Source organism: Caretta caretta, chromosome 18, assembly GCF_965140235.1.
Source record: "Caretta caretta isolate rCarCar2 chromosome 18, rCarCar1.hap1, whole genome shotgun sequence".
In the NCBI taxonomy this organism is placed as follows: domain Eukaryota; kingdom Metazoa; phylum Chordata; order Testudines; family Cheloniidae; genus Caretta; species Caretta caretta.
This window is the reverse complement of record NC_134223.1, coordinates 11058791-11070819: the sequence shown is the minus strand read 5'-3', so window position 1 is coordinate 11070819 and position 12029 is coordinate 11058791. Positions and strand designations below refer to the sequence as shown.

The following is a 12029-nucleotide window of genomic DNA, read 5'->3' as shown; positions in this document are numbered from 1 at the left end:
AGGATAGGTTCCTGGGCTAGTGGTTCTGTTGTGTGGTATGTGGTTGCTGGTGAGTATTTGCTTCAGGTTGGGGGGCTGTCTGTAGGCAAGGACTGGCTTGTCTCCCAAGATTTGTGAGAGTGTTGGGTCATCCTTCAGGATAGGTTGTAGATCCTTAATAATGCGTTGGAGGGGTTTTAGTTGGGGGCTGAAGGTGACGGCTAGTGGCGTTCTGTTATTTTCTTTGTTAGGCCTGTCCTGTAGTAGGTGACTTCTGGGAACTCTTCTGGCTCTATCAATCTGTTTCTTCACTTCTGCAGGTGGGTATTGTAGTTGTAAGAATGCTTGATAGAGATCTTGTAGGTGTTTGTCTCTGTCTGAGGGGTTGGAGCAAATGCGGTTGTATCGCAGAGCTTGGCTGTGGACGATGGATCGTGTGGTGTGGTCAGGGTGAAAGCTGGAGGCATGTAGGTAGGAATAACGGTCAATAGGTTTCCGGTATAGGGTGGTGTTTATGTGACCATCGTTTATTAGCACTGTAGTGTCCAGGAAGTGGATCTCTTGTGTGGTCTGGACCAGGCTGAGGTTGATGGTGGGATGGAAATTGTTGAAATCATGGTGGAATTCCTCAAGGGCTTCTTTTCCATGGGTCCAGATGATGAAGATGTCATCAATATAGCGCAAGTAGAGTAGGGGCATTAGGGGACAAGAGCTGAGGAAGCGTTGTTCTAAATCAGCCATAAAAATGTTGGCATACTGTGGGGCCATGCGGGTACCCATAGCAGTACCGCTGATCTGAAGGTATACATTGTCCCTAAATGTAAAATAGTTATGGGTAAGGACAAAGTCACAAAGTTCAACCACCAGGTTAGCTGTGACATTATCGGGGATCGTGTTCTTGACGGCTTGTAGTCCATCTTTGTATGGAATGTTGGTGTAGAGGGCTTCTACATCCATAGTGGCCAGGATGGTGTTATCAGGAAGATCACCGATGGATTGTAGTTTCCTCAGGAAGTCAGTGGTGTCTCGAAGGTAGCTGGGAGTGCTGGTAGCGTAGGGCCTGAGGAGGGAGTCTACGTAGCCAGACAATCCTGCTGTCAGGGTGCCAATGCCTGAGATGATGGGGCGCCCAGGGTTTCCAGGTTTATGGATCTTGGGTAGTAGATAGAATATCCCAGGTCAGGGTTCCAGGGGTGTGTCTGTGCGGATTTGATCTTGTGCTTTTTCAGGGAGTTTCTTGAGCAAATGCTGTAGTTTCTTTTGGTAACTCTCAGTGGGATCAGAGGGTAGTGGCTTGTAGAAAGTGGTGTTGGAGAGCTGCCGAGCAGCCTCTTGTTCATATTCCGACCTATTCATGATGACAACAGTACCTCCTTTGTCAGCAGGAGAGTGGGTTTGTGTGTGGGGGTGGGGGGGTGAGAGAACCTGGATTTGTGCTGGAAATGGCCCAACTTGATTGTCATACACATTGTAAGGAGAGTGATCACTTTAGATAAGCTATTAGCAGCAGGAGAGTGGGGTGGGAGGAGGTATTTTTTCATGCTTTGTGTGTATATAAGATGATCTTCTACACTTTCCACAGTATGCATCCGATGAAGTGAGCTGTAGCTCACGAAAGCTTATGCTCAAATAAATTGGTTAGTCTCTAAGGTGCCACAAGTACTCCTTTTCTCTTTAATGAGAGTCGGTAGCTTCTCCTTGTCCAGTGTTTGCAGCAAAATATGATTGTCCTTCTCTACACTCAAGTTTTAACCTGTCTTATTGAACTCTAAACTGAAAAGAAAAATGCATCTCTCTTATTAGATATCCTATACAGAATTCAGTCAGGAAGGGGCCTGGTCATGGCTAACTGTGAAATGCTGTGAAAGACCAGAGACAGATGTAATGTGAAGTGCAATATGTACATACATATCCCAACCATTCTGTTTCTGATATTTGCAGTATTGGCAACCCTAAGCATTCAAAAATGATGAGCCAGGCCCACAAAATCAGGAAATTGGCTTTAAAATCATGTTTTTTTAAAAAAAAAAGTAATTATTTTGGGGTTCTTTTTCTTTACTTTCTGGTTTCTATGCCTTTATGGTACACTTGGGTCACATTTGTAAGACTTTTTTCAATAGAACCATCAGGTCTAGAAGCTTATTTCTCCCCCTTCCTCCCTTAATTAAAGCTGAGTGTCTCACAAAATCACTTCATTCCAGGAGCTGGGTCTTAAAGAAGAATACCTAATGTTGCAAAACTCGCAGTAAAATCGCAAGACGGTAACACTGTATTTGTAATATGTTAAATTTCCAAGTTAGGATAGTTTCAGATTTTAGTGTACTGAGAGGGCTTGGCTGTACAAAAACTTAGTTCACAGCAAGCTGGGGTATATATCTGCCTCATGCTAGCCTGCTCCGCCTTAACTGTCTATGTGGACCTCATGGCTGTGCATTGAAAGGTTCAGTGGTGTGCTTTGATCAAAGTGCACTAGGGAATTCTCAGTGCTCAGCTGCAGTATCCACACAGATAGTTAATGCACATCAGGCTGGTATGAGGTAGTTCTTCTCTGAGTAGCGTCCGTGTGAGTGTTAGAAATACTGATATTGAAGGAAGATAGTGAGATATGACAGAATTATTTTTTTCAACACTGGCTGAGCTGTGAGAATATTCTCAACAGGTGAAATTTGCCCTTATGCAGAGGGCCTGCCCAAGGCATATATATCATTTTGAGATTTAGTTTGAGGACTGTGATGACAGTAGCTTCTTAGCTCATGTTCAAAAGTTAAACAGGTAGTTTTAAAAGGAAGTAAAATCATAGAAAGCTGTACGAAATATTCCAGGAAGACTTGACTCTTTCTCCGAACAGTCAGGAGAACATGTTTTTTTTTGTGTGTGTTTGTTTTTTAGGCGTGTCATTGGAAAACTTTCCACTATGCAAGGAGCTGTTGATTCCTCCTGGGACACAAAACTATATGGTCCGAATGCGATTGTACGATGTCAACAAGCGACAACTAAACCTAACCATAAGGATTGTATGTCGAGCTGAAGGGTCTCTAAAAATATTCATTTCTGCGCCATATTGGCTGATTAACAAAACCGGTATGTTTAACTTAGCCTTTCATAACCGTTAATGACCGTCACTCACCTGGAAGTGAGGATGCCGTTTAGTATTGATTTGCTATGCAGCCATGCACAACTTTTGAAAATGGATTAAAGAAAATGAATTTGCAGAAAATAGGCTGTATCAAGTAGCAAATATCCATTCTCATTGTGAAGGTATCTCATAAACCATGAAATGACTGAGTTGCTGCAATGAAGATTTTAAATCTTGGTAGTTTATGCATTTTTAAATGTAGTAAGGTGCCGAAGTTAGAGTCTTGGTTAGGCTCTGTGTACATCAAAATAAAATGTTAGAATTTGTTTTTCAAACACTTCAAGAACCTTCATCAAGTCACAGAAGTCTAAAGCAATAATTGTATTGTGATAATGCCATCTTGGCCAATATACAAAGGTATAAAGCAGAGAACTCTAGAGTTGAAAGCATCAGATTCTGCAGCTTGATCTAAAAAGCCAGGTTGTGTAGCTTGGAGTTGTAACAATCTCATATCCTGGGGAGATCAGACACAGAGTTGAATATGCTGACCAGTGGGTTACATACTACATAAAAATTTAAAATTGTTCTTAAACTTGTTCCCATTTTCACAACTAATAATATAGACCCTGGTCCTGAATGAAGTATATTTTTGTTTTAAATTTGAGTGTAAATTAAAGTTTCATTTATGATTTTTTTTTTTTTTCAAAGGGTTACCACTGATCTTCAGACAGGACAATGCAAAGACAGATGCTGCAGGTCAGTTTGAAGAACATGAGCTTGCTAGAAGCCTGAGCCCACTTCTCTTCTGTTATGCTGATAAAGAACAGGCAAACTTGTAAGTAATGTTGATGGGAAGGAAAAATGCTTACAAAGAATGAAAATAATTTGTGAGAGAATCTGGTGCTGATATTTAAGTATGAATATCCTGTAGGAAAAAGCCTTTGTTGGCAGGATGACCTGGTAAGGTGTTTAGTTTGAGATACTGAAATGAGCTTACTCACTATTTAGACATTTGATACTGAAAACTAACTATTTGGTTGGCTAGTTTTATTGTAAAAGCAGTCTGCTGTGTTGTTTTTTTTTATTTTACATGTATGGAAATCATGCTTCTTTTCATAACTTGGTAAAGCAAGAAAATCTAGACTGCTCACTCTGATAATGTCCTTACTACAACTAAAATAATTTGACTAGCATAAAAAGACGTCAAGTAATAGGCACATAGGATAAACATCAAACAATTACTCAAAACGTATGTTTAAAAAAAGTCTACCTTTTTGAGTTTGAATTTAATTGACTGAACTCGTCAAAAACATGGACGGTTTTAAATGATATATATATATATATAATATGTACATATATGTACACACATGCATATATATTTATAAAAATACTAATTTAAATATATTGAAAGTATTTAACAGCAAAAAAGGAAAATTGAGGCATCTTTGTAATTTGTGGTGGCTTATTACTGCTTCAGTGACTCATTGCTCAGTTCTTTGCTGATTTTCCCACCTATTTTGACTTATTATTCTGAACATATCCATCAGCCTCAAAAACTGTGCCAAACTACCCATTTCATATATGAGTTAACTACTACTTGCAGCAGAACTGCTATGTTTCTGATGCACAAGGGAATGACAGGATTTTGGAGTCGTTTAACCCTGGTGCATCATGAAGTTTATCTCAGCACAGGCTTCCTGCCTAGCTATACCCAGTTGTTCTTTGGGAGAATCTGCTACTACATGGATCCACTGATCATCAATCCCCATGTATGGTTGCAAGGAATGCTATAGATACAGCAGTCTGTCAGGAGATTTCTTAATGGATTGCCCTCTGGAAACGTGATTCACTCTTTAATGATCATTCTTAATCATTGGTGAAAATGTATATTGAAAAAAATCAAGACTTTAAAAAAAAAAATCCAGTTTGGTAAATGAAAAAGTCTCTCCAAGCCTATTTTAATTCCTAGGCCCTTCTGTTGAGATTGTCAGAAAGATAATGGACACTGCCAATTGTGATGCTGATTTTTGTGATGTGGTCTGAGAAATAATATTAAGTTGAACCTAATCTGAGGAAGAAAAATTGGCAACATTTTACTGAGTACATCACAGCTTCTTCAAGTGCTTTGAGTTCAGCTAATGAATAGTGCTATATAAAACCTTGGTAGTTGTGGTGGTGATTATTATTATTGAAAGGAAACATAGATTTGTTGATTATTAAGAGGTTTAACTGGTCTGCCATGGAAAAAAAAATTGAAAACAGAAGGTAAAAATACTAAGTTGGTTGCTAATTTTAGGAAAATGTGATTTGAAATTTGTTTATAGTCACACAGATATTTTACTTCTAAAAAAAACTATTCAAATCACTGAGCCTCTCCTTGCCTCAGTTTACCCACCTGAAAAATAGTGTTGTTAATGCCTGCCTCCTGTGGCCATTGAGTTTTCATTAATGTTTGCAAGATGCTTAAAGAATTTTAGATAAAACATGCTAAAATATGTAATGTATTATTACTAGGCAAGAGATTTTGCTTTTAGTTTGTAATAGTTTTGATACTATATACAGTCTGAATACATCTAGGTTCAGCAGAAAAACTGCTAAAGTATTGTTCTGATACTTATCCCATTATTTAGATGAGTTAATCAGCATGTTTTTTCGTTACGCATAGTTGTACAATGCGAATTGGAAAAGGAATCCATCCCAAAGGTATGCCTGGCTGGTGTCAGGGATTCTCACTGGATGGAGGCAGCGGTGTCCGAGCCCTTAAAGTGATCCAGCAGGGAAACCGACCTGGCCTGATTTATAACATTGGTATGTAATCATGGATCAATTTGTTAAATATTACAGAAATGGTGCAACCACCTTTGCCTCTGTATAACAGTAAGAAATAAAATTTTTTCCTCTACCTCTCCAAACAAAACCACACATACATACTCTCGGTCTCTCAAATACTGCAGTGACTATAAAGACTTTTGGGGAGCAAGCTTCCCTGCATTTAACTTCATTATTCAGTGAAAAGGGAATTCCTAACGTGAATTGCTATGTCAAGTGTTTTCCATTGAATTATGCAGTGCTCTTATGATGGAGACAGATTTAGGCTACTAAACTCATTATACCCGTGGCATAATGGGATATAAAAACAAGTCTGTAACTGGGAAAGGTTAATATAATAAGAAAGTGGTAAAATCTCAACACAGGGACCAGGGGCCTGGAATACCTGTGTTCTAATCCTAACTGTGACATGGATATCTTTTGTGGCCTTGAGCAATAGCTTAAACTTTACCTGAGTTTCCCTATCGGTAAAATGATAATAACTACTGTACTTACCCCTCAAGAGTGTTGTAAGAATAAAGAGGGTAAAGTGCTTTAAAATATTATGTGGTGTTACTTATAATTACCACGGTCAGGTTTTCAAAAAAACTCAGCACCCAAACCCAGCAGCTTCCATTTTTCTTCATAGCCTCTTTTCTGATTAATTCTCATCTAACCTATCTGAAAAACATCCACGTATATCTGAAAACATAGAAGTATGTGATTTGTTAGTTAATGTGTAAAAATGAATGGTCAGGTAATCCACTTCAAGTTTTGAAGAGAATTTAAACTGCTTACATTTGCCAGAGGAATAAATGAATTTTATAGATATATTCATTCAAATACCAATTTAAAAAAAGTCTTAAAAAAAAACCTGAAGGAAATGCATCCATCTCTCCTTTCCTTCAGCAGTCTAAGGGTGCTTTCATAGGACTGGAGAGAAATTTAATTGAGCTCTTTCTCTAGGCCTAAGGCTCCTGCTCCATTATTTTAACATTAGTGGAAATTTTTGTTTTATTTGATTTTTCTGTAAAGATCATTTCTGACTACCCTCTTTCTAAACATCATAATCCCAGCAACTTGATTGTATTCATTTCTGTTAATAGATGTTGCACGGGAACACTCCAAATCCTACCAAAGAAGGCTCAGCTTCTGACCTTTTGTCAAGAATGTAGAACTAGAGTAACGTCTTCTGGGTCTGATCCTTGGCCCCTGTGACATACGAGATGGAAATCTCCATTAACACTTCAAGGTTTCTAGTATGAACAGACTGCAATACTACTGAAATGCAATCTGAGCGGCTGCATAAACCTTGCTGACACTGTGTGTGTAATAGAAAGTAATCCATCTTGATCTGACCCTAAAATTTGGGGTGTGTCAGTTTTTCCTTTTCATTAAAAGATGTTTGCCCCACCCTCTGAATAGAGGTTTTTTCTCTCTGAGGCCATGTTTCAGGTTCAGAACTTCATTTGTTGCAGCTTGTGAAGCAAGACAGCACAGGTCATATATTAACAAGGCGGGGCTGTTCAGGAATATTATTTCAGTTAATGGAAAACGTAACATGCTGGTACATTTCCCAAAGCAGTTGTCTTTAAAAGATCATTGAGTGAAACTGTGGTGGTAGTTTTGCATTGCAAATAACATATCCTTGAAGTATAAATCTTACGTTATTTGGGCCTTTTCTCCTGATGCATTGTAGGAATCTTGTTGCAATGTTAAGTACTAAGGCATGAGACAAATTACGCATGCCTTGGTGTCAAAACAAGCTGTCACAAATTGTAATTGATTGTGTAAATTTACCATTGTCACTTCTACACGTTTAGTCTAATACACAGGGGGGAAAAGTAAATAGCTAAAATTTTGGCTTCATTTCACTTTTGGGTCCTTAATACAAAAACAAGCTTCGCCAGTATGTTGGTTTTTTGCGTTTCTCTTAAAATAACTTGGAACTTTTATATGAATGTTGCAGTTAACCTGATATATATGTGTGCTGTCAAATTGGGTGAGAGAATATAGATTAAATTAGTCCATATTTCAAATTTTTAGTACATTATTTGCTTGCATCAGGTTTGTTGATTCTAGCCTAAGGAAGTGCACCACTGGCTACAATGTTTTCTGATTCAGTGTACGTGAAGGATTTTCATAGAAGCATGTTAGCACATGCTGCTATTGATAGTGATAGAAGCGGAAATCCTAAGGAAAATAAAGGAAGCAAAAGCTCTTACAGTTTTCTGGGGTGTAGCAGAAAAGAATTGAATCATGTAGTATTGAAAAGAAGTTCAATAGGAATACTTGAATTATTTGGAATAGCAACTATAGTAATTAAAATATGTTCTCCAAGCAATGACAGTGTGAGTTATCTGAGCTATTTTTTATTTTGTATTTCCTCAGTGCTCTTCGAGTTTCTGTGAACTCTGTTTGCAAACTGTCCTTTAAGGCTTCCTATGTTTACATATTTACACTTATGTAGTAGTTTTCAAAGCACCATTTTGACAGTCGCTAAAGGCACTGTTGCATACTTCCTGAATTTCTTTTGGATGTCTCTACTATAGCTTCTATGCCATATACTGCCTTGGTGTTTTTCATGTTGGGTATTTATAGGTGCTTTTGTTTCCAGACCTCTCTCCTGTCTTCTTTTTTTTCCCCCCTTTTCATTTTATTCCATGTCTGTTTCCAGGGTGTTTCTCCTTTCTTGTGTTGTTCATATAATTTTTCACTTTTTCCTAAAGGCATTTTTACCTTCTGGAATAAGCAGGGGTGGAATATTGGATGGAAGGGAAGAATCACTAAAGCAGCTGTTTGAAAGAAAAAGATAGATAATTTACAAAAGGGAGGGAGGCCCAAAGGTGTTAGAACTCAGTAATCAGCAATTTGGATATAATGCTTCATGGTTTTTGGTGCCTAAGGGCCAAGCAACCCACTGAATTTTATGGGATGAAAATTTTATTTTAGGAATTGGTTGTTAGGCACTGCTTTGACTCACTGTCCTTCACCCATATCCTTTAATGCCTTGTTCAAACATGATTCTGGCTCACCTAGTTTGAACTGCAGTGTAGTCTCATTTTACCCATCTCTAAGAAATTGCTGCACAGCAACCTAGGTAAGCCAGTAAAAGGGATGGGAGAGCATGACTACTCACTTCTCTGTCAGTGCCCCAAGGACACAGTTATTCCTCTTTCAGAACACTACCATTCATTGAAACCTCAGGCTGAATTTTCACAATGAAGTGCTTTTTCCCGCAGTGTGTTTTGAGGAACTTCTGGGGTGTTTGTTTTCCTATCAGTGTTCATGTACCTGGTTTTCATGATTTGAGGAGCTCATGGTAACTTACTTCACATCTCTAAGACTCCAACTGAAGATGGTTTGGACCATTCTTTTGAAGAGGAAAATAAACGTAACTTCTGAAAAGGACCCCAAGGCACATGCTATTGTGCCATCTATAATGCTGACAAGACTAAACTACTACGTTCCACTTTATAGACAATAAAAAAATATAGCAAGTGGCATTATATAAACCAGATTTTGTTTACTATTTCTGTTTGAAATCTGTGCAAGCTGTAGAACATATGCATTGCGTCTGAGAAACATTATTTTAAAAGTTTACATTTCTTATACTAAATATTTTTTTCAGACAGTAGATATTTTTATTTTTAACAGACTTTCTTCTTCTTAGGTATTGATGTTAAGAAGGGCAGAGGTCGTTATATTGACACTTGCGTGGTAACATTTGCACCCCGTTACCTATTAGATAATAAATCATCACACAAGCTTGCCTTTGCTCAACGGGAATTTGCCAGAGGTCAGGTAAGACTACCTTTCTACTAGCAAATATTTTGTATTTTTTAATAGCATAAACATATTTCATAGAAGATTATCTTTAAAGAAGGGGAAGTGTAATTATCATAAGGTAAAATCCCAATAGTGTTGACTCGGCCTTTCTGAATTAGATATATCTGAGTTTCTTGTAAGGCTGTTGGATCAGACCTTGAAAAATGAGCTCCTATATCATTTGTATGCACATTAAAGATCCTGTGACCCTTTTTAAAGAAATAGGGGTTTGTACGTGTGCCCTTTCCCAAAATATACCCTCCCCCTATCATTGCGCAACACGTTCTGTGAAGACAGGTTCTGGTCCCCTCCATCCAGGAAGTGATGCCATTGTGATGTTTATATATAATGGTAAATTATTTGGAGATGCTTCAGGATGAAAGTTGGTGTGAAAAATATAAACTACTATTAATACTTGATTATGAGAATATATTTTCCTGTGTATCCAGTTGCCACCATTCATTTCATGAAAAAATTGCTTCATTCAAATTTCACGGTCTGTATAGATTATTTATAGTGTGTTGTTTTTAAGGTAGTGGTGATGTTACCGCCTGTCTTTTTGTTATTAGGGTACGTCAAATCCTGATGGCTATATCTCCACTCTTCCTGGTTCCAGCGTTGTGTTCCACTGGCCACGTAACGATTATGATCAATTATTATGTGTACGGCTAATGGAGGTTCCAAACTGCGTTTGGTCTGGGGGTTTTGAAGTCAACAAAAATAGCTCCTTCCATATCAATATGAGGTAGTTACTGTACATGGATGATATATATTTAAAGTTGTCTTCTGTGTCTGCTAAAGAGGCAAATGTCTAAACTTGTGACTACAGTAACATGTCAGATGTCTGCTTCTCTTGTGTTTGACCTGTTTTTCTTTGGTTTAACGTGAAAAGCAGATACTTTCTGACTGGTGGACTGTTAAGTATCTTAATTAAAAGAGCTGTGAATGCTTGTGTACATTTGCTGTGAAATAGTCTACGTATGTGTGAGAGAGAGAAATGTACTACAGTGTTAAAGTCCAAGGATTTTATCAGCATGGAGATGATTTAGCTTACACATACCATGGTGATGGGCACAATTTAACAATCGAAACAGAATTGCATAAAAGAAATAATGAATTATTGCACTTACCTTGGGGAAGTCCTGCCCAAGCCAGTTGTATAGCTGGAGGATTAGATTACATTTTTTTTCTACTGTACCTTTTTAATATATGCCTAAGCTGTTCCAGAAATTGTTTGACTAATTGATGCAGCATTGGTTACACAATGCTGACCTAGGTACTAGTTTATAGCTCCAGATTATGAATGCTTTAAATGTATTGTGCTGTTTTGTTGTTGTTCTGCAGAGACACTCTCGGAAAATGTTACTTTTTACGAGTTGAAATTACCCTTCGAGGAGCCACGTACCGCATTTCATTTGGTGACACTGATCAGTTACCTCCTCCTTTTCGCATAGACAATTTTTCCAAGGTAAAGAGCTATAGATCCATTGAAAAGTAAAAACCATTTTAATTGTGTGTACTTGATGTATTCTCAACTATTCTGTAAAAGAGCTGCACCGGTTTGCCTAGTGAAGTGATTGGAAAGTTCACATCATGAGAAGCATTTGTATATGTCAGCATTAAAATCTTTTTAGTTTTCAGAACAAGTTAGTGTTACTGAGCTTCTTACTAGAAAGCATCATCTTACTGAATTATCTATTTATTTATTTATTTATCGTCATCTATACATGAAAAACATGCACGTGTTTTTTCAGATATAGATCTCAAAGCTCTTTTACAAAGGAGGATCGGTATCATTACTGTCACAAATGAGGAAACGGAGGTGTTAGATGATTTATGACTTGTTCTGTATCATACAGCACATTAATAGCATAGCTGGGAATAGAGTCCAGGCCTCCTGATTCTCAGTCCTATACCCTATCCACTGGAGATGCCTAAAGTGAGGCATTATTTAAGTTCCATGCCAGCAATTGCAATTTTTATCCTACAAAGAAGTATGTCTTTTGTGTTTAGAATAGGAGACTGAGATTCAGGGCTACCCAGTTCTATTTTAGGCTTTGATGCTGAATTGTTGTGACCCTCGCAAGTCATCTAACTTAGCTATACCTCAGCTTGCTTATATATAAAATAATATCTATTGAAGGCATTGGGAGCTTTGGATGGAAGATACTCTACAAGTGCAAAGTATTTTAACATTCATCATCAGACAAACTTTAATGGTAAGACTTGTATGGAGGAATAAAATTTCTTAAACCATAAGAAGGAAGCAAAAATTGAAATGGCATGGAATAATTTTTTGTCAAATCAGGGAAATAACATATGACCTATAAAATGCAAC

The 12029-nt window shown here is 37.7% G+C and overlaps 1 protein-coding gene across 8 annotated transcripts in view; it reads left to right on the top strand.

Moving 5' to 3' along the window:
- VPS13D (vacuolar protein sorting 13 homolog D) overlaps positions 1 to 12029 on the top strand; it is a 195532-nt gene that overhangs the window by 82820 nt on the left and 100683 nt on the right. For all 8 annotated transcript variants that reach the window (XM_048825360.2, XM_048825358.2, XM_048825355.2 and 5 more), the window contains 6 exons: positions 2869 to 3060; positions 3764 to 3890; positions 5721 to 5863; positions 9537 to 9667; positions 10261 to 10436; positions 11036 to 11159. In XM_048825360.2, the coding sequence (XP_048681317.2) occupies positions 2869 to 3060; positions 3764 to 3890; positions 5721 to 5863; positions 9537 to 9667; positions 10261 to 10436; positions 11036 to 11159 (893 nt within the window). The remainder of the gene's footprint in view (positions 1 to 2868; positions 3061 to 3763; positions 3891 to 5720; positions 5864 to 9536; positions 9668 to 10260; positions 10437 to 11035; positions 11160 to 12029) is intronic.